This window comes from Plectropomus leopardus, chromosome 13 (assembly GCF_008729295.1).
Source record: "Plectropomus leopardus isolate mb chromosome 13, YSFRI_Pleo_2.0, whole genome shotgun sequence".
Lineage (NCBI taxonomy): Eukaryota > Metazoa > Chordata > Actinopteri > Perciformes > Serranidae > Plectropomus > Plectropomus leopardus.
In genome coordinates this window covers 10,153,044-10,176,765 of record NC_056475.1, presented here as the reverse complement: position 1 = coordinate 10,176,765, position 23,722 = coordinate 10,153,044, and the positions used below count along the sequence as shown (strand labels likewise).

The following is a 23,722-nucleotide window of genomic DNA, read 5'->3' as shown; positions in this document are numbered from 1 at the left end:
AAGCCTGTTAAATTCAGTGAATTAAATAAATGATTGAGAAATGAAAATTTTACAGAAAGAAAGTAAGACAAATGACAGCGACAGCCACCTACATGACCATATTTGGTCACCAACCTTTTCACGTCACTCCTCGTTAGTATAGTGGACAGTATCTCCGCCTGTCACGCGGAAGACCGGGGTTCGATTCCCCGACGGGGAGATTCAATATTTTTCTATCTAGGATTTTTTTCATTTGTTGTTCAGCACAGTATTTGATAGTTTTGGCAACATTTATATTTTCTCAAAACAAGTCCTTTAGTAAATACACAAATGGAGAATTTTACACACTTTCAACTGCTCTACACTTTGGATACAACAAAAAATGTAAAAGCAGAATTACTTCATAACCATTATGATATTTAACAGTACTATGTTTGCAGTGCTAACTTGTATTATCAAACAAATGCAGTTTAATTATTGAAGTGGAAAATACTGAAAATACACCAGACATGCCCCATTTAGAGTGCGTATTAGATTATTAGTAAATATTGCTTTTAGATAGATAACTGGAGTAAAAAGTACAATGTTGATCAAAAAAAATGCGTGGAAAATGGAAGCACAAGTATCTAAAAATCACACTTAAACACAGTACTTGAGGAAATGTACTTAGATTAAACCACTGGTAGAAGACAGACAAGAATACAGATACAGCAAGTTATAAAGATTTTGGGTGAGTCAAAAACTTACTTTGAGATCTCTGTGGAAAAGCGGTGGCTGACTGGACACTGCATACGTCGCAGGTGAACACACAAGTGCCTCCAACATTGTACAGAATATTAAACATTTCATTTAAATTCACAGTAATATAAAAAAAATTAAATATAACACTTTGCACATAAGATGTAGTCCTTAAAAGCAATGCTATTTTTTATTCCAACCTTGCACACCAGTCATTTGTTATTAATCATTGTAAACTGAGGTTAAAATTATTATCCTCTTTACAGTGGTGAAATGTAACTAAGTACATTTACTCGAGTACTGTTCAGATACTTCTTGGTCAACAATTTTGAGGTACTAGGTTGGCTAACGCTAACATTATTGCAGTAGCTGTGTTAGCTGTGACTGTGAAAGCAACATCAAAGCGGCAACACTCCCGCCATCATTGGACCCAGTTTTTCTCTCAAATATGACCAGTGTGTTACCACTACACAACAGGAGGTTAGGTATAGCTTCATCAACTCGAAAGTTAGTTAGCTAAGGTTACGCAGTTAGTATCAATTTACAAAACTAAGACTAATATTATGCTAATCGCTGCTAGCTTAGCTTGCTACATCCACAGCTTGTAGGAATTATTGATACCACAGCATTAAGTCGTAATAATTAGCCTCCACACAGTTAATTACCTTCAGTGAGCATGACATAACATCAGTTAAAAATTACTTTTAGTCCAAGTCAACGCGCAACATCGTGACTGATATTAAAACATACTTAGCGTTAAGTGCGTTAACCTAACGTTTAGGACGCTAACTAGTAAGCAAACATTAACATTACCGTAAATACCATACAATCACCGCAACTACATTTATATCTAACGTTTCCCAACGACAGAGCTCTAAAGGGATCTAACATGCCCCGCCCTTCAAAAACAAGAAAAAAAAAACAAGACTGCCGAAGTGTTGCTTACACGAAGACTTCTGTGGCTTCAGCTGAGTTGAGTTTGAGCGAAAAAACTTGCGTCAATCTTAACGGCTAGCTACAATCAGACTGTGTTGTTGTTGCTGAGTTGATCGTGATGCACATCGCGGGAGCGCGCACAGTTACTTCTAGTATTGTTTAAAACATGCGCCACTGAGAAGCTTAGAAATGAATGAGGCCCCGCCCCCACGGCTGTATCCAGACTTCCTTATAATACATCCATGGTTTAAAAGCGGTACAATCTTATTTGTGGGGGTCATCAATGGTGCTACATGATCTGGTGTTTATAGGTAGGATATGACCGTTTCGGGACATCAGCAAAAGTTGTGTTTGCTCGGAAATCAGAACTGTTTGCCTGATTAATTTTTGCAATTTTCTGCATGCGAGCTCTTTTTCGCTATATTTGTCAGCATTCAGACAATGTTACTCCAAAATATCCCTCCTACTGTTGTAAAATCATGCTAGAAAATTAGAATAATATTTTTTTTAACATGTTGACCACATTGGACCAGGTCCTAATCAGAAACCATCATAATAAAACAGGTCAAATCTGGACTAGATATCACAGGGAGGGTAAGGATTGTTTGAAAAAAAAGAAAAAAAAATAGTTTGGAAATCTCTATCCTATTTGTGCAAGTGCAACATATTAAGATTTTATTGTTTTGTTTTTTTATTTTTGCAATGACCACATTAGACTAGGTAAAAAAGAATAAAGGTTTTGCAAATCTGAATCTGTTTTTGATCATTTTTAGCCTCTCTGTGATAATATAGTCCACATTTGACCCATCTAAATATAGTGGGTTTAAACCTGGTGAAAAAAAATCAATGAAATGTACTTTTTTGTATTTTCACAAATATATTACAGGTTTTACAAATGTGACACTGGGTTTCAGTCAGAGACGGGGCTTTACCTTAAATGTCAAACATGCTTTGACAACGGTGAGAGATACATAAAGACGAGACAAAGACTGTTAAAAACGACAATGTACGTTGCTTTTTCATTAACTAACCCCTTAACTGATGAATTAGAAGCTAACATCTGCGTCGTAACAGTATGTTTATCAGTTATCAAAGGTATCAGTCCTTCAATGCAAAACATGTTTCCGCCCGGTTTCGAACCGGGGACCTTTCGCGTGTTAGGCGAACGTGATAACCACTACACTACGGAAACCGATGATGTCCATTACGCACGCCATTCTACATTAAGTAAAGTCATGTATGAGTTGCCAGTGTATGGCTTTGGAGAAGATGAATGAACTGTAAAGGTGGAGGGAAGCTCTAAAAGACACATGTCGTATGTTTACAAGATTTTGTCTTTAGACGTTTAGTCTGTATTGAAAAGCTCTACTATTACAAACGACAGCTTTCAAATGCTATTATTACATATTGCCCTTACTGACTGTATTGAAGCTGCCCTCCACAGAAGCATTGCTCTGCCCTCTGTTGTGTGAGTGTGTCTGATCCATTAATGGCTATTTGTCTAAATACAGACTATGATCTCCACCTAGTGGATTAATCTGAAAAACTGCAACACAAACTTGAGCTCATGGATAAATCACAGGCTGATTCAAAGATCGTCTTTAAGGACTAAATCAGACATACTTTGGGGGCAATTTTGCAAAATGACAGGAGGCCATTGGTCAATCGCAGCGGTCCCATACATGTTTCTAGGATTTTAGGACATATCTAGGACTTTAGGATGTTTCTGTTATAAATGGACATTTCTAGGACATTATGACATTACTAGGATTTCAGAATGTATCTACGATTATCAGGTCATTTTGATGATTTTTGGACATTGCCAGGATTTTAGTACATTTCTCATATTTTAGGACATTAGTGTCTTGGCTAGGACCTCTGTTGGGGTGTGTGGCACTGGCACTTTTTTGTGATAGACAAGCTCTACTTTGATGCTGTTTTATGCACTCTGGCTCTTTATGTATACTACAAGTACAAAAACAATTCCCACTGTGAATCACTTTAAAAATGGTTCCTGTATCCTGAGAGATACAGTAATTTGACAGGTTGTGGAGGGAGGGGCATTAAGTGGGCGAACTTGATAATAATGTGAAACACTGAAGAGGGAGATGGGTCAACTACTCAGGTGATGTGACTTAATGCCAATATTCAAAAATATACTTAACATAGGAAGCAAATTCCAAAGTATAATCCCACGTGAACAAAGTCGATAACCAAGACGTACGTGTTTTTTTATGTTTATTATATATTGGGGGGAACTTTATTTATAAAATTGTTTTTTAAAGATGATTTTATATGTTGTTGAAAAATAATAACTTGTATTATAACAACTTTGATAATTAGGCATTCAGTGTCTGTATCCCGGAGGATACATTGTCCTAATAGGGGTATAAAATCTGCAACAATCACTCACAGATATACTTATATTTCTAGGTCTATTTTCTACAGATAATCAACAATACAAAGGTGTGTAACACTTTTTGCTATTTATTTTTTTATTCTTACTGTTTTGCTACCTGATGGTTCATCAGATTTAGAAGCTGCTATACTAATTTACTTCACTGCGCTGGACAAATTCTTCACTCTACTAACCAAAACTATCAATAATGCGATATTGATAGTGTAGGAGTGCCCAGAAGTAACTATTAAAAAAAGGGATTAATGTTTTGTTTATGAATTTTAATGGCTTGTTGTTTATTCAAAGACTGGATTTGTGTCAAGGGTTCAAAGCATACTGTATGTCAACTTCTTAAGTAAATACTTATTATGCAAAATAGAAAAGAAAGTAGCAAATTAATTGTTGATAAAATGTTTTAGAAGATGGCATATTAACTATTGAATAAAGAGGAAAGTGTTATTTTTGAAAGTAAAGGTCATATTTTGAAGGGGGGAAAATGAAATCCTGTTATTTTAGCCTAGAAAACAAAGGCAGAGTGAGACCTCTGTAATTTTGCCCTCTCTACCACTGTCTACCTGTCAGTTGCGCATGCGCAAAGGGACGCCGCTGGCTCGGAGCAGAAATTATGGCCGTCGAGATGCAAACGGACGATTTCCCTTATTTACCTTCGGGGCTGGCGGAGGGTACGACTTGTTTCTTCGTTGTTTTAACGTTTTATTTGAAACAAGCCTGCATCAGTACACTCAGTCTCAGTCGCGGTTGATCGGGCTCGGATTGCTAGTTTTGCCGTTAGCCTCCTGCAAGCTAACGATAGCCGGCATTGCAGGGTGAGCAGGTTTGTGCTAAGCGGAGCTAGCTGTGGCCGTTTCACCTCCAAGGTCGATGAGAGCGTGTCTGCATCCGTTGTTGCTTTCTAACGATCGTGAATCAATTCATCGGTCCGTGGACTAGTGGAAAAAGAGGGGGACATGTCTACATTTGGGTCACGAGACATGCATGTTTTTAGGCCACCGGGTTAGCTAACATTATAACGGTCAATCTCACTTGTGTGACGTTTAACGTCAGCAGCACAAGACACATGTTCTGAATGGAGAGCATGCTTGCTAAACTTTTTAAAAAATGACTGAATATATAGTTTTAAAAGCAGACGTGTCTAATATCTGTGTTAGAGATTTGTTCTACCTGTCAGTACATCTTTGTTTGGCTGGATCGCCGTTGCTGAATGGTTGTCATGCATTTCTGCTGTTTGCACACTTTAGGGACTGCTCTTTATTTACTAGAGGAGGAGGTAGCTGAGGTGTGACTTCGTTTTGTGTGTTTGTTTTTTTACACTCCCCAAAGCTACAAATATATTTTTCCTTGAGCCTCTTTGAGTTACTTGGGATAAATGCACGACCCTCCCTCCACCATAAATTAGTAGTTAAATAGATAGGTAGATAAATTTAAAAACAACAACAACAGCACAACTTAACATGAGATGTTTGAAAGTGAAAATTTTAAGAAGAAATCCCGAAATAACAAATAAAAAACTTGTCTTGCATGCTGGTTTGTTGGTACAGACACATTTTTCAGTGAGACATGCAGAATGGAGGGATTCTGATGAAATATCACTCTTTTACACAAAGATTTGGTGATTGTTTTATTTTATAACGTAAACATTCGTCCCACAAAATGTGATAGAGGGCTGTCAAAAAATGTGAAAATCTAATGATTATGTCAATTTTTACAGTTTCTGGTTATGATAATTGGTGTGATTTAGGTAATTTTTAAAGAAAACTTATGTTTCTTAAAAAAATGGCATTATAATAAACAGAAAATACGGACATTTAAAGTTGTATGCCCCTCCCCTAAGCCAAAATAAAAATCATAGGTCCCTCCCCTCTGCTTAAAAAAATATTTGACATGCTTCACCCTCTTTGCACCAAAATCTCCCCTGTTATAAATAACGAATAGTCCTTTCCATTTTTGTCTTTTTGTGTAACTATTTCTGCACTCCTGAAGTGCTGTGTTGGAGGAAGTATCCAGGTCCTTTACTCAGTCAAAGCACAAATAACACACTGTAAAAAAACATTGAAAAAGCCTAAAGTACTGCAGAAAATGTCCTGTGACTGTTAAACTATTATATATTATATCATTACATTATTATTGCTCTTGCACACTCAGTGCCAAATATAAAGTGAGCATTGCATCGTCTCTCTTACTATTAAAAAAATATATATACAATGATAGCTGCAATGCTTGCTATTACATCAATATCTTGATATGAGACTAGGTGTCATCTTAGGTTTTTGATAATGTGGGTGTTGTCTTTTCCCTTGTTTCAAATGCAGCATTTCAGTAATGATGTCATTTTCTTACCCATTATGTTGTAGCTGTTCTGTTATTTGCTTTTATTTACTTAAACACTGTAGTCACATTGATGATGATTATTAATAAAAAAAAAATCAGTGTGTAAATATGAAAATACCAATGACAATACAATTTGCCTTAAAAGTGAGATTGAGGTTGAAGATAATGTGATATTTGATTTTCCCCATATCATATATTATTCAGTACATTACTGCGTACTTAACTGCTTTTTGCACTTCTGGTTAGATGCAAAACTGCATTTTGTTGTCTTAGTACCTGACTATATTCTGTCCAATGACACAGTTGAATTTATTTTAATAAAGCTGTAATGAACACCTTTGAACGACACAAAGCCTTAAAACTTTGACAGTAATGTATTCAACATTTGAAATTGCTTAATTAAATAGTGCTCATCTAAACCAACTAATTAAAAGACATCATGACATGTCATGTCCTGTCCTAAAATGTCATATCCAACCATGTTAAATCCTCTGGTTTAAAACTTGACTTAATCACACCTGTCTAATGTATCATTAGTTGTTAAATAACTTTTCCTGATCATGTGAGCCAAGAACAGTGACTCAAACTCAGTAAAACCGAAAACATGTGTACGTGTCCGCTGTTACAGATTTGTTTGCCAGAGCACTTGTGTGTATTGTTAACATGTCTTAGGGCGGGAATAATGCTACTCCATAAATTGGCTGTTTATAAGGTTCTTGTTCAAATAAGTCTAATACAGAGTATTTCATCACTATTAAAGGTGCACACTACTGAGCTGTCTTGATAAATGAAAACAATCCTGAACAGAGTTGCTGTTTGAACTTTTGCCACAGATTTTTTTTCACGTTGTGTTATAATTAGATTTTCCCAAAAGATGTGACCTGATTTGAAATCTTCTGTTTCTCTTTCCTCCTGCAGTAAATAAGATGATAAAGGAGCATAGCGACCTGTTTTCTGACTCCCAGTGTAAAGTCTGCAGTGCTGTCCTAATTTCGGAGTCTCAGAAGTTGACTCATTATCAGGTCAGTGAGCCCACAGTCTGCTGCTGTTTCATTGTCAGGGGATTTTATTTTTAACGGTGCTACTATGCTCAGTGTTAAAGGGTGAACTCTGCGTATGATGTATATACCACACCTTACATCATATTAATGGGTTTATTATTACTTAAGTAGCATTTCCAAATAAAGCCTGCAGGGTAGGTAATATCAATGAGATATTGTCAAATTAAGTTGTCTGATCACAGAAACAGAAAAATATGTAAATGGAAACAACTTAAAGTAACCAAACTTTTGGCTGTGATGCACTTTTTTTTGCTGACTGAAAACAGGGTGCCAGTTATGGAAAACCTGGAAAAGTAGTGGAATAAGTAGAAATCATTGAAAAATTTTAGAAAAGTCATGGAATTTTGTTGTGTGTAATGACTACTAATCATCCGTGAATAACCTTTCATGTAATGTAACATAACGGCATATTTATTTTCTGTAGCTGTTGAGGTAACGTAGCTCTAATGCGTTGAGGTGTGACAACGTTTTTTATACGATGATGTAGTTTCTTCATTTAGCTAAAATTGTGTTTCCATAGAAGAAGAGATTAAACCGTTTCCAGATGTTCAGAAAATTTAGCGTGGATTTTCAAAAACAATTTTGACAAAATGTTTTCAAACGTGAACTGCTTTTTAAAAATTTGCTCAGTACTTCGATTAAGCGCTAGTGCTATGTATCATTTTCACCATGAAGGAGGTGTGTTTGCCTGTTCAGGACAGAATATGAAATGTTTTGTCCATCTGCCAAAGTCGTTGAAAGCAACACTCCAGCTATCAAAAAGCAGAAGCCGCCTCTTCTCTGTGTGACAAATAAACTTCTGTACTTCTGGAAGTAAATTAGATGCTGTTGGATCGGGTTGTTGATATTTGTTGTCCATTTTGTGATAAAACATTTGCACCTGTGTCTTTTCAGAGCAAGAAACATGCCAACAAAGTGCGCCGTTATCTTTCCAGCCAAAATGAGAAGGAGCCAGCGGTCAAAAAGTTCAAGTCACCATCTGAGAGTGTGAGTAAAAACACACCACAGAAGTTACTTTCCGTCATCCCAAACTGAACTAATGCTCTGAGTCACTGTTCATTTGCCAACCATCAACTGAAAATAAAACTTGAAAACATATTTTTGATCTTGAGCAAACAGTAGTAGTTTATGCCGGGATGTTGTCAACATTTCTGCAGGAGGTCTGTGTATTTTAAGTTTAACCCTGAATGTTGCTGCTGCTTTTTGCACCACTTTCTCAGTAGTGCTTCCTCTGTTTACTTTAGCATCCTTGTGTATACACCTCTTGGTACACTTAATTAAAAATAAACATATGTGTTTGAGGGAAAACTAGCCTAATTTTATCTTAAATATATATTACAATGAAGAACAGGTGTATCAGTTAACTGCATCTCACAGCTGATGTAATTGAAAGCCCCGACAGAGAACATAGTAACATAGTGGACCTCTTGAGCTGATTATGTATCGTACAGTGACATGTCATCCTTTTTTAATAAGACAAATGATGCCTCTCGTAGCCATGAATGATTAATGTTGCTGCGTGTGTCTTTGTACACAGGACTGTAACAACGGAGACAGCGACCGGTCTAAGGCGTGTCATTTATGTGACATGACCTTCTCCTCTCCTGTGATGGCCGAATCTCACTACCAGGGCAAAGTTCACGCCAAGCACCTGAGGCTGAAAACCTTTGGTCCCCAGGCCCCAGGTACGTGCTTTCTAGGGCTGTGCCCAACTCAGAATTATGGAGCTGGAATCGAATTTTGATGTTCAATACGAATATTCAACGATTCTGTTTGTTTTCCATAGAAAGTTTTAAAGTCTGAAGGGGTCCTCAAGATGTTCAGTGTGACAGCAGCATTCATGTCATATAGTAAACAAGCTAAATGTGCTAACATTGGATCGTGAATGTGCAACATTTTTTGCAGACACTAGATATCAAACACAAGCCAAAGACAGAATCCTGTTAACTTGCTATGAGATGTAAATTCATAACTACTTGACGTTTCGGTGCAGTCTTTGTCTCCCTACATGCCACTGCCTGCATGTCAAAGCTGCAAAGAGTAACGTGAAAGTCAAAAGCACTCACTCTGCAGCATAATCTGGGGACCACAACGCAGAAGTACACTGTACAGAAAAAAAACGACTACTCGACTTGAAGCAGTCTCAGTTGACTGAGGGATGATTTGAATCTCCAACTTTCAAGGGGCAGCCCTCATACTCTTGAATGTTTGGGTGGCATCTTGGCACGCTGAACTGCCAAATTCATAAAATACACTGCACCTGACCTCACTACATCTCAGAGCAAAAACCACACAATAGTCTTTTTTTTTTACGTGAGTACAAAAAGGATTAAATGGAGGCATTGACTGAAGAACTACTGATATTACTTCGGTTAATTTGACTGATACCTTAAAGAGGGTGCAAGTACAGATACCCAGCTCTGATTATTTACATGTTTTCCTTTGTAACAGATGCTTGTAAAGATGCTTATTATTTTTATTTTATTTCGTCACCAGCAGTAGCCTCACAAACACCACCAACAGCGCAGCCTAAGAAGAAACCTGCAGATGATTCGAGCGGCATGCCGGCGATGGGCGGCAACAACAACAACCCGGACCGCTTCTGCTCAATCTGCCAGGCCTCCTTCAACAACCCACTCATGGCCCAGCAGCACTACGTGGGCAAGAAGCATAGAAAACAGATGACCAAGCTGAAACTGATGGAGACGTACGGCCCCTCCACTGCACCAGGTCAGGCCACAGAACCAGGTGGTCATGTCTTTGTTTTTCCGTGTGGAAGATTTCAGCCTTACAGACCTAAAGAAAACTAACATCTCTCCTTGTCTGTGTGTCGACAGCTTCCACAGTGAAGGGCTACCCGTGCACCGTCTGCAACCTTGAGCTGAACTCCGTGGAGCAGTACCATTTTCATATCAGTGGTGCCAAACATAAGAACCAGTAAGTGCACACACAGCTTTTCAGCCTGATAATCACGTTTCAATGCTAGCTTGTTTCATTACTCATCCTAATATACAACTTGCATTAAAGTGTGTTTTGTATGATCGGATTGAATTTGGATAAAGCTTGACCACATTCAAGTACAGGTGTAAATGCACCCAAAACATACTGAGATTGTGATCCAATTGCCCAAACCACCTCCGGAGGGGGTCAGGGCACAATGTGACCATGTTGAACACAAGTGTAAATAGAACTGCATTTTAAATCCACATACAACTACGTCGGCAGAATTGTGGAAACATGTAATCAAGCACCACTGATCCTAACCAGCGAGATAGCAGCCATTAGCCAGTTAGCGAGCTAAGCTACTCCTAAGAAAGCAGCTAGAAAGATGACATATTGAATGTCAACTGACAGAGATTTGCTGGCTCTCAGGCTGTTAGACCAGCACCTCTCTCTCAAACTCAGACGGAAATCTGATCAAATGTTAAAATTAGGCAATCCTGATCAAATATGAAGATTATGTCATTGCACTGCCAATGTCTCTCCAAAATTGTTTTAAGAGACACATTTTAGTGTTAAGCTGTGATGGCGAGAGTTTGTGAACAGGAAGTGAACACCATAGTGTTTCCTGCACAGTGAAAACAGAGGCCGAAAAAACGGAGATCAAATGGTAAAACTAAGCAGCGCTGATCATACACAAACCAAGAATCTGTTACTGCATTGCACCTACCAGTGGCAGCGCCTTTTGGTCTGGTGTGGTGCGGTGCATTTTTTGAAGTTGTAGGTTTTCTGCCTGTTGAGCAATAGTGAAGACCAGCCCTTTTTCTCTGGTCATGTAGCACCAATTTCAAAAGTATTTGTGTCTTTCTACTGCATAGTCTAGTTTTATTTAAGGACCCTCTTTGTATCGGTCAAACACTTCTTTAATTTTGCATTTGCAGCATTGCAAAACCCTGGAGGGACTGAGAGAAGTCGAAATAAACTTTAATATGTCTTTTAATAGAGTGAAAAAATCACGCCGGAACACTGCAGAGAACCAAGACGCAGCAGAACAACCGTACGAGGCCGACAACCAGTCCGCTGGCGGAGACAACCTGTGCACTGCGGCAGACGACCAGTACGCTCCCGGGGATGACCAGTACGCCCCTGGGGATGACCAGTACGCCCCCGGGGATGACCAGTACACCCCTGGGGATGACCAGTACGCCCCCGGGGATGACCAGTATGCCCTGGCAGATGACACACAGTACGTAGCCGAAGATAACCAGTACGCTCCGGAGGACACAGAGTACTCAGAGGAGGACCAATTTACTTGAGACTGGGCTGGTCTAGACTGCAGAGGTTTCAGTCAGGACTTGGAATGACACACAACAACCAGCCCCCGTTAACACATTAACATCAAGCTCCATAGACCTCAGTAGGCTTTCATCTGGTAAACAGAGTCATCTGGACCTTGGAATACCCCAGCGTGCTATTTTATTATTTTCAGTTCCCAATTGAAACAATTGAAGTTCTTTCCTCAAATGAATCAAACTTGTGAATAGGTGAAAGGACGGGACACAGTAATACTTTTTAAGTTAAATTAAAAAAAGAGAGTCGTCTTCTGTTACAAACTTGAACTGACTGGAGAAAGTCAAAGTCCATTAGGGCTGGGTATCATGTGAAATAAGTTTTCTAAATTCTTCTTTCATGTGACAAAAGAAGCTTTGCAAAGTCATTTATTTAACAACAATCTGCAGTCAGCAACCAGCAAAATTCAGATTTTCATTAAATGAGACACGTACTGAGTTGTGTGCAGGCAGAGGTAGACCTAACAGCAGAGTACTAATGACAGGCTGGCTTTATTTCTGCCGATATCAGTAGATTAACATATGCTCTGCCCCGATACCAGCCCTGATACTATTCTTAGTATCAGCTCAGGACCGCTGTAGTACACATCAACGTAAAAACAGCAGAAAGTCTAAATCCAGAAACTCTGTTTAAACTTTGGTATAGTCAGGCGGATACAGAGTGGGATATTGTTATCATTTAGCCCTGACTAACATGTAACCAATACTAACATCTAGTATGAGCGCCACATGTTATCAATGAACATTCAAAGCAAAGCTGCTTTTCACCTCACTTTTCTCTGCAACTGAATAGAGTTGTTTTGCATCTCCAGTGAATGTATTTATTGAAACATCTTCGCTATGAAATGCCAGTAAAGTCAATATTAAATAAGTAAATATGTACTTAAGTAAACCAGTCTTTGGTATAAATCCTGAAATGAATAAATGAGGCAATAAATATGTAGATAAGTGTAATTATAAATATGTAAATCATACAATATAGTTCAATAAATAGGTTTTTATTTTAAAACTTTTTTTTCAAAGGACTGCTTTTATTTATTTCAGGGTACTTTTATTTCATAATACCGCATCAGTTTCTCACCCCATTCATCTGGATGAAAAAAAAAGATAAAATAAATAGGGATGCGTATTTTAAGTAAATTTCATATTTGAGAACTTCCATCAACTTCCTTCACATAAGAAATTTCAGCCATCTTTCTGTTGCTGCCATTAACGTTATGTTATATAGGTTAGAATCAGCACTAAAGGGCAGTTAAGGAGCCGCTCTCCTCAGTTTAATGTCTGCACAGTTAGCAGGAGCTAACTTGGTAGAAGCAGATAGCATCTGACACCGAGTTGCTTAACGAGCCCAAATACTGATATCCAAATAAGTACTCGAGTACTCATGCCCATCCCTAAAATTAATATAAGGAGTCCTTTGAAAAATGTGTCTTCAAAAAATAAAAACCTATTCATTTAGCTATTGAACAACATTGCCACATTTATATATTTAAATTTATTTTTATATTGCCCCATTTATTTGTTCCAGGATTTATTTTATAGGAGTATTTATTTATTTGTATTTATTTATTGATTGAATATTAACTTAACAGGCATTAATTTTATCTGCTTTCTTAAAGTTTAATTATTTCTAAACCTGATGTTGAAGACATTGGAAAAGAAGTAAAATCAAAGTTTTGCACAGCCGAATGAGTCACTGTAGCCAGTTTTGTTAACGTCATCGCTGTCCAGACAGATGGAAAGAGAAACTTTCTGTCTTGGTGCTGGATCTAATTTCTAAAAACTGATATCATATTAATCACTAGTTGAATTTTACTTTGCATTTTACTTTTTTAATTTCTTTTATATATATATTTTTATTTAAAGCCAAAATATCTCCAGAAGTTGCTTTTTTGGGTTGTTTTTCATTGAATTGTCACTTGTTTTGTGTCATCAAGTATCAGATTGCGAATTGGTAGATTTTCTTCTTAATGTTTTGGACTGAGCTGAGTTTTTCTGTTCAGGTGACCCAAATTACTTTATGTTTACTTTTTCTCGTTCACTACAGTTTCATTGTAAACAGACAATAAACAATTGGTAAAACGATTATTTTTAGGTTCAGTTTAATAACCCAATCATACATTGTATCCCTGTAAAATGATTTATTTCCACAATTTCTTTAAGTTGCATAGCAAAAGGAGTAAATCATTTTCCTGCAGGTCAAATAATATTGTGAGAATGTAAATCTTTATCAGAGGCTCATCATTAATGCCTGCTGAAAAAAAAAAAAAAAAAAAGTTATCATGCTCTCAGAGAGCGTAAATTAGATCATCTGCTGCTTCAAAGAGCACCAGAATTTGTCAACAAAAAGCTTTTTTTAGAGATTGATGTCAATTTTTAACATTTTCAGGAGTCTGGATGGATGGAAGGGATTATGATGAGAAACATGGATTCTGTCCTCTTATTTAAAATCTCTAACAGCGGTGTGTGTAAGCTTTTTTGTACTGTTGAGTTTTTGTTTTACTGAAGGGTGAAAGATTTTTAAATACTTTGCTTCTGCATTGGGGCTTTATAAACTCTAGAAAAGACTGATAGACTCTTTCTGAGCTCTGTAAGTACTGTCAATAGCAGAGATTACAGTATTTACCACATCAATTTTCAAGAGTGATGTCAAATTAGAAAGTGATGTCAATATAGAATAAAAAATTTTTTAGTCCATTTGTCCTTATACAAGATGAGCGGTTGAATATTTTAGTATTGAATGTTCAACCTTCTGGCTAAAAGAAAAAAAAAATATTTTTTTGGGATGTATTTCTACAAAGAGGGCTCATACATACTGTAAAGTTCATGGTGTATAAAATACAAAGGCCTTTTTTTGTTTTGACCCCCATCATTTGTGTGTTAGGTGTTTTGTGATTTAAGGTTTACTTTCAATATAAGTTGTGTATAACTGAGGGAAAATAAATGCCGCAAAGATGTGCAAAAAGTAAAATGTTTTAAGAGAGTTGGATTGTTTGCTTATTTTACTCTAACACAAGATGTGTGTTGACCCCTGACTCGCCACTTCCAACTTTTGGGCAATAGTTTTTGCGGTATGCGATTTTCACAGTACAACAACCATTTTAGAAAATATAACAGTATACAGTATAACCAGGTGTGTACAAAGTACACAACTCTCTTACTTGATTAAAAAAAAAAAGATACTGCGGGTGAAATATTACTCCAATACAAGTGAAAGCTGCTGAGTCAAATTATTACTAGAGTAAAAGTATTGAGTACTTGCTTTAAAAAATACTTAAGTATTCAAAGTACTTTGTTTTTATCTCATTGCATTGTTGTATATTATCAGAATACATTTACAGATCCTTATGACTAAAATAACCCACTGAATGCACTGACTTGTTTGTCCAACCTGTATAATGAAAAGCTTGCTGAATATGCTGTAAAGCCTATATTAATACAAAATACAAAGTGTTGTGTTCAAGCAAACGTAGCAGTAACAAGAGCTTTTATAGAAATGTATTACGTTTACGTAATACGTCTCAAAAAAAACCCAAAACAGTAAAGTACAGATACTCAAAAACTATACTTAAGTACAGTATTTAAATAAATGTACTTTGTTAGTGTCCACCACTGAGTTTTATGCAGTTATCATCGTTATCAATTACAATGAAGCTTAAAGGAATGAAAACAAAAGGATTTTTTTGCTCAAACAAATGCAGGAGGAGAGGAGATGGACATGAAGTAGGCTACTCACGGTTTAACTTGCTCCTGAAACCTGGCACCTCTTAATCTTCACAAGTGCATCAATATTGGGTTGTCCAGTGGGTCAGATCGGACTCTTTGGTGGGCCTGTTCTTCCCCACGGCCCGTATGTATGTATATTTGAATTCCCTGCAAACAAGGAGATAACTTAAGTATGTAAAAGTACATACTGTATTCCAATAATCTGAATAAATCCTACAAAGCTGTTAAATATAAACTATTACAGCTGAAACTGACTTACATGGCATCAATAAACACACGATAAACTTCACACACACCAAACTGCACTTGCTAAACTCACTCAAACTGTCTCTGTCTCCTACTGCTGAAACTGATTTAGTTGTAACGAGGTCTAGGCTTCATTCAAGCACAGTTAAGAGTTGTGCAATCAGCTGCTGTCAAGCAACAATGTCACTTCTTGGCTTCCCAACAAATGTGGAAAACCTTTTTAAAGTCATTAAAGCTGTCAAAGCAGCAGATTAATGCGTGCATGATTTTGGAACAAGATTTTCAACAAGCACATGTTGTTTAAATGATATCGATGTCTCAAGATTCTTTGTAAGGATGAAAACATGAGTAAGATACTGTCGTGATGGACCTTTTTCACAACAGACATTTTGACAAAAGCACAGGTGATAGTAGTAACATTAACGATGGCTCTAAACGTGTCACAGTGAGCCAGCAGGCAGCAATACAAGGACATACCCCAAGTTGAATTCAGCCATGATTAATGTTATTAGTTACACCTGTGCTTTTCCTACTGTGGCATGTAAAGAAAGGTCTCATTGGAAAAGGTTTAAAATGAATCATGGAAGCTGCTGAAGCAGCACATTAATGCGTGCATGATTTTGGAACAAGTATATGTTGATAGATTTTCAACAAGTACATGTATTAGATGTTGTTTGCGTGTTTTAACACTCCTGCTTTTGCTTACAAAGACAAAAGCCAGAGAAAGAAACTGACGTCATCATTCATCCAGTCGCACACTGAAAAAGACAAAACAAAGCTCTGAGTAAAGGAGGAAAAAGTATCTTCATTAACAGTGGTAGAATGTAGTGGAAGTACATTTACTCAAGTACTGTACTTAAGTGTGAATTTGAGGTACTTGATCTTTACTTGACTATTTTCTTTTCATGCCACTTTATACTTTTACCCCACTACATTTTAGAGGAAAATATTGCACTTTTTACTTTACTACATTTATCTGACAGCTTTAGATTCTTCACAAATTAAGATTTTTACATAAAAAACACAAGAAAAGTTTTTTAATGATTTTAAGTTTTGGGTGTTGTTTTTTTAATAATAATTATTTTGAGGTTTTGGGTGTTAAAGAAAGAAGTAAAAGATCTGAATACTTTGTCCACCACTGCCAATTAACCTCAGTTTGTTTGAGAGAAATGAACTTCACCCAACTCCGTCATCTTTTTCTGTCCACATGGTGGTGCACTTACTCTTTGGTGCTGGACTGGCTTTGATAAAGGCTTGTTCAGGGTTCAGACCCTATTTAAAAACACTAATTTTCCTCATATGACCTGTCTGCAATGAGCTCAGCACACAGAAGGAAGTGCTCTGATACCTTGGTTAAGTAACTTAATTGACAGTACTTAAGTATTTCCAGCAAAAATTTCTTAAAGTATGAAAAGTACTCATTATGCAGAATGGCTCCTTCACAGTGTTATCATATTATTCTGTTTTTATCACTAACATACAGTACAGAGTCAATTTTAAATACTTTGTATACTACTGGGTAGATTAGCTGTATTATATGATTATACGATCAATGAAAAAAAAAATTAGGATGTTGTGTAAAACGTAAATAAAACAGTTTGTAATGATTTGCAAGTACCTTTTGACATATATTCAATTGGATACAGTACAAAGACAAGTTATGTTCAAACTGATAAACTTTGTTTTATGTAAATATACACTTGTTCTGAATTTGATGCCAAGAACACATTTCAAAAAAGTTGGGAAAGGGGCATATCAAAAAAAAAAACAACACGCCAAACAAACTTAAAAAATATAACAGCTTTCTATCTTATGAAAATAGGCTGTTGAAGCTTTAGCCTGTGGAGGAAGGGGTTTCAGACGTTCAACGACTGGACAAGGATTCTTTTGAAACACACTAAGTCCTCACAGTCTTCAGTGTTTTTCCTGCAGTCTGTAGTTGTCAGTGTCAGCGAGTGTTTATCCACAGCTAATACAAAGATGAATGCACATAAAAACACATGCAGACTGTTCTGAACTCAACACAACGTCGAGTCATTCCTGGCTGAGGTTTCACTTCTGTTGACCCCCGACAGCCTCAAATCTCGGAGTTCAAGCCCCAAGTGATGCTTTGGGGTAAGTTTTCAACACACAATTGAATTTTGTGTGTGTTTAACATGCAGATATTAAGTTGTCAGACACAAAGACAGCTTGCTCCTCCTTTATCTTTCTCCTGCGCCTGCCAAGCACACAGTGGAGGTCAGTTAATGCATAAATAAAAACTGTCTGTTGGCATATGCACAGGTACGTCTCTTTACTGAAGTTAACATGTATCTATGCAGCAACAAAGACCATTGTGTGTTTGAAAAAAACATGCTTTATGTTTGTGAATCTATGTGAGGTTTATTTCAAGTCTGTGTGTTAAGAAAGCACCAAAGCACTGGTATTTTTTTCAGGCATGAAGCAAGGGCAAAGACATTGAGCTTCATTAACACTGCTGTTAAGATCAAAACCCTTGTGATGACATTGGGGAAAAGCAGTTTTCCAGACTTTTCATAGTTTTGGGGTTGGTTAGAGGGTTAGCCCTCTCTTGATCTGTACTTTGGCACAGTCCTGTTTCTGAGTTATACAGTAAGTTCCTTTGGCATCATAGCATGGTTTTTTGCTCTGATATGTTTTCATTGTGACCTTAATTTGACAGGTGTGTGCCTCTCCAAATTATATCCAATCAGTTGCAGGTGAAGTCCAATCAAGGTGTAGAAAAAACTCAAAAATGACCAAGAGAAATGAGAGACACCTGAGCTGAAGTGTCATAGCAAATTATCTGAATACTTATGTCAATGTGATATGTCAGGTTTTTTCCTTTTAGTACATTTGCAAATATGCTTTGCTTGGTCATTGTGGGACATTAAAAGTAGATAATTAGTAATAATGAATGTATTTATGTTTTGTGCTTATGATATACATCTGTAAAATAACTAGTAAATAATATTATCAAATTAAGAAAAGTGCAACATTTTCCTCTGGCATGCAATGGAGTACCTTCAATTTGTCATTGTGAAGCCAATTTAACTACTGTGTAGATTTGTATCATACTGCATCATAACACATAATCAGCATATTTTTATGGACAAAGTAACTGTTAACTAAAGCAAATAAATCTAGTGCAGTTAAAAATGCAATACTTATCTCTGAATTGCAGCAGAAAATGGAAATACTCAAGCAAAGCCTATCAAAATTGTAATTTGGTACAGGACTTCAGTACTTAGTTACATTCCACCACTGATTAAAATTGTTTTTGAAAAAAACCCACATATGGCTGAAATAACATACCAATGTCAATAAGGTGTAGCTGTGCAGCTGTATGTGTGTGCAATACTGTACAGTATTTGGAGCTCACTGGGTGACATCAGGACAGTGTGTGAGAGCAGCCAGACAAGACAATTTGTCTTGGTCCCTTGCAGGCTGAATGGGCTCCACCGTTATTGTAATTCAATTAAATGAGAATGTCAGTATTAAAATGCAGTCTGCATCATTTTACAGAATCCACCAACAGATGAGTATGAATAAATTGTCTTTTTATTGTCAGTTGAATGTGCTCCTTGTCTGGAAAGATGCTTTGGTTGCCAGATTTTGTTTGTGAGACTCTTAAACTGTCATGAATCTTTATATTTGTCATTGTCTGTATGTAAACCTGATGCTGAATTGTAATATAAATGCAGATGTTGTATCCAGGTGTTCTTTTCTGCTCTCATTATACTCAGAGGAAAAAGGACGCGTTGGATCAACAGCTGGTAAAGGCGTCAGTATGGTTCATATAAAGTGTGTCCTATTAAGTAAATTAGTTGGCTACCCAAAGCGTCACCTTGTCGTCGCTTTAATTTGAGATGGTTTCAGCATTCAGTGGCATAATTTTTTTAATAATTTTATTTTTTAAACTAGAGTACATTTACTCAGGTACTGAACTTAAGCACAAATATGAGACACTGATACTTTGAGTATTTTCTTTTTATGCTACTTCAGACTTCTACTCTACAAATTATACTTCTACTCCATAAATAAATAAATATTTGTGTGTGTGCATCCTATCATTCATTATAATAAATAATATGCATATATTTGTATATATATTCTGTCGTTATTGACGTCACCCTGAAGCTAGGCTAACTCACTGATATGCTAATGCAATAACATTAGCTAGACGGCGAAGCCGGCTTGGAGGCCTCACAACTCCAAAAACTAGTAATTTCTAAAAATTATAACTTACATGTGTTATTTTAACTTACTTTACGTGTGTGTGTATGTGTGTGTGTATCTTATCAATCATTATTATAAACAATATGTATATAATCACATGGATTTTGTTATTGTCGCCGCCCCAGAGCTAGGGGTATATGCTAACGTAATAACATTAGCTAGATTGCAAAGTTGGCTTGGAGGCCTCAAATCTCTGAAAACAAGTATTTTCGAAAAAATGATAACTCACAGTTGTGACTCTTCTTTGCGACCGCTGTTGCTGCTCGTTGGTGCAAAATGCATTAAGGGATACATAGCTGTCCCAAGTCCATGGTTGATGTGAGAATGTATGGTATGGAGGGAGGGGCGGGAACTCCGCTGTACCTCATTTAATGAGAAGGGTGTATCTGGAGGCTGGAGTTTCAAGACCGCAGATCTAGGACCCTCGTTTTTCCATACATGCGTGCTGTTAGGCTGTAGGATATGGTTGATGATAGAACCCTGTGCTAGAATCTAGAATGGATCGTTCGGAGGGAGGTGGGCGCAGCAGAATCAACCAATCACAGCAGCATGTAGTTTTTGGCTTTTTTTTTTTCAGTTTATCCATCTCATAGACTGTGGCTGTGTGCAAAACCGTCCCCTCATTCACTCACTCACTATTCACTATGTAGTGTGTATTAAATAGTGCACTATATAGAGAATAACCAAACAAGATTTCGGACTCTACGTTGGAATTTTTTCCCCCCGGAAAAACACGACCACATTGCATTGTGGTAGACGGGAGTTGAATGTAGTGTACAGCTGTGTCCGAAAGCGTCCCCTATCACGGATATAGTGCACTATCTAGTGTGTTCGCCATTTTATAGTCGTGTCCGAATTCTCTGCTGTTGAGTGTACATACAATGTGCATTACATTCAACTCCCGTCTACCACAATACAATGTGGTCGTGTTTTTGCGGGGGAAAAAAATTCCGATGTAGCGTCCGAAATCTTGTTAGGTTATTCCCTATATAGTGCACTATGTAATACATAATACATAGTGAATTGTGACTGAGTGAAAGAGGGGACAGTTTTGAACACAGCTTACATATGGAGGATTTCAGCTTTATCTGACTGCACGGATTCATATAGTAACTACAAATTTTTGAACTTCTAAGGTTTTACTGGTATAAAAAAGGCAGTTGCTAACAAGTGGCTAAATTGGACTACAGTGTTTGTCTGGGACGTTAGACGTCATCACACCGGTCACAGAAACAAGAACAAGGCATAATAGGCTACCTGAATGTTGTTGTTGTCCCTAATGGTGTAGTTGGACACTTTTTGTCTTTCAGTCACCAGAGTTTGCTTGCTGTATGTTAGAAAGAGGCATTATGGAAAAGTTAAGGCTTGTTTTTAATTATTTTTTTAAAATTAAGATTTTAGCAAACAGAACATATGAGGAGCATATTACAAAACATGTTTTCCTCTAAAGTAAACTGCCCAACACTTTACAGCTGAAATGTTGGTCGATTCATCAATTAGATTAGTTGACTGGCAGAAAATTAAAAAACTATCTTGATAACAATTTATGTAATTTTTGTATAAAACCATTTCATGGTTCCAGCTTCTCAAAATTTACAATTAGCTAATTTTCCTAGCTAATATTTGAAACTGTATGTATTAGTAACAATATTGATGTCATCAGATTAATCCATAGTTAACGAGTGTGACTGCAGGACTTTTACTTGTAACAGAATATTTTATACTGTGTTATTTTAGTTAAAGCATCTGAGTGCTTCTTCCACCGCTGGTCTTTTTTGAATGCAGCGGGTCGAGGAAACATGGTACAGAACATGGCTTTTCTTTACTCTGGTGTCTTGTTCCATTTCCTGTACTATGTGCTGCATGTGTTCAAAGGATCAAAAGAAAAATCAATCCCATGAAGTTTTATGGCGTCTGAAAGGGTTCACATCTCAAATAAAAAAAAAAAAAAATCAACCCCAAAAACATCACAGCATCTGACTCTGCTTTACTTAATCACACTGAACAAAACACTCCGGAAGAAAAGTTCTAAACCTTCAAATGTACGAAGTAACTGAAGATAGTTGAAACAACAGTAAAGTTGGAAAATTAATTATGACAGGCCCCTGAGAGCAGCCTTGCATGTCCAGCAACACTGTGGAGTATTTTAGTAAAAAGAAATAGTTTTCTTCTTCACGTAGAGATAATTTGTTTTGATTATATTATCCAATTTCTCTTGAGAGATCATTAAACTTTCATTTAATTAACAAGTTTTAGTCCCGTCACATGCAAGTGTCTTTATTCAGATCTAATTTGTAAATATTTAATTAGTTGTTCCAGTGCTTTGTTTTTACAGTGCGTTCAGTGGTTTGTTCTTCATGTACAAATCATTACTGCCTCTTAAAACATTTTATAAAAAACAAAATTGTAAATAAGACTTTCTGCAGCCATCAGACTATATTGCAAGTTTCTGCAGACCACATATGCATTACATTTGTATGTGCCACCAAAACGGTGTGTTTTTAGCAAGAAATTGATGGCATTTCCAAACAGGACTGTGGCCGGGTGAGACATGGGTGGTGCTGTTTTTGAAGCAGATTTCAACAAATGTCCAAAACAAATCAACTAATATTGTTATATATTATAAAACAGCAGACTACAGAGAAGAAACAGCCACTCAAAGCAGGTAGGCAGATCAGGCTGTCATCAGCTTATTCCCCAGCATGCAGCAGGACCATTTCCCATCAGCCATCAGTCAGCAAGCCACTTTGTTACTGACCGGCAGCCAGGTGGGAAACACCAACATCTGCCTCCTGTGCTACCTGATGGCTGTAGGTGTGTGTGTAGTTGTGTCTGTTCGTTGATAGTTTCATCACTTTGTCTCATCAGTCATGTCTCTTAGTGTGTGTTTGTCTGTGTGTGTGTGGGTGTATCTGAAAAGAAGTTATGTCAGCATAAGTCTTTTTCCATGAGGTGTTTACATTATTTTGTCTACCCCCTGCACATTCTGTACATTGCGTCTGTAGGCATGTCAATAATAAAGAGAGAGTGAGAGAGTGTGAGTCCTCTTTTTCTGTGGGTTTCTCAGCCTGCTGCAGGTGGCCGGGTGGTCGGGTTACAGCCCCAGTAAAGTACACACACACACACGCACATGCACACACACACACACGCACATGCACACACACACACCACACACACACACACACACACACACACACACATGCACACACCTCTTCTTCCATGACATCTGAAAATTCCTCTGGATTACTTCTAATTCTTGTGACAGATGGACAAATGGTGGTATGTGTGTGTGTGTGTGTGTGTGTGTGTGTGTGTGTGTGTGTGCGTGTGTGTGTGCGTGTGCGTGTGCGTGTGCGCCGTGTGTGCACGCATGCATGAGTGAGCAGCTGGGGGCACGATGTAAAACCTGTAGCAGACCAACCAACGGGCTGCTGGGACAGTCAGACACCTGTTTGAGCCCCCTCCTCCTTCTCCTCCTCCTTCTCCTCGTCCCCCTCTTCTCCCCCGGACACTTGATATGTGGGAGAGAGAAAAGGGGGGGAGGGGGGGGGGGAGCGGGTGAGACAGATAGAGTAGGAAGGGGAGAAAGGGCGAAAACAGCTGGATCAACTGAATGTTTCCGTTTTCTCTGTTTCCTGGCTCAGAATTGTTTCCAGCGCAGACCCAAGAGTCCTACAGGGCAATCTGAAATGTTTTAACACAAAATTGTTGATGATCAACACTGATATGCTGTGATTGATTGACTTTGCCAGATGCAGAGAGCT

General features: G+C 37.5%; 1 protein-coding gene and 2 non-coding genes across 6 annotated transcripts; 2 read left to right on the top strand and 1 right to left on the bottom strand.

Annotated features, from left to right (window-relative positions):
* The first annotated feature begins 127 nt into the window (after positions 1-127).
* Positions 128-199, top strand: trnad-guc. The gene has a single exon. It is a non-coding gene; the product is annotated as a tRNA-Asp (tRNA).
* A 2,573-nt stretch (positions 200-2,772) lies between these two features.
* trnav-aac lies at positions 2,773-2,845 on the bottom strand. Its single transcript has one exon. It is a non-coding gene; the product is annotated as a tRNA-Val (tRNA).
* Positions 2,846-4,655: 1,810 nt separating this feature from the next.
* znf346 (zinc finger protein 346) lies at positions 4,656-13,282 on the top strand. Of its 4 annotated transcripts, none has more exons than XM_042499993.1 (7): positions 4,656-4,734; positions 7,319-7,422; positions 8,356-8,448; positions 8,999-9,146; positions 9,961-10,191; positions 10,299-10,398; positions 11,405-13,282. In XM_042499993.1, exons 1-7 carry the CDS (start codon positions 4,677-4,679, stop codon positions 11,715-11,717), a joined length of 1,047 nt encoding a protein of 348 aa, XP_042355927.1. In that variant the 5' UTR covers positions 4,656-4,676; the 3' UTR covers positions 11,718-13,282. The 4 variants fall into 4 exon arrangements, with proteins under 4 accessions (XP_042355927.1, XP_042355925.1, XP_042355926.1 ...); XM_042499991.1 differs by having other exon boundaries at positions 9,961-10,209; XM_042499992.1 differs by having other exon boundaries at positions 9,958-10,191.
* The last annotated feature ends 10,440 nt before the right edge of the window (positions 13,283-23,722 follow it).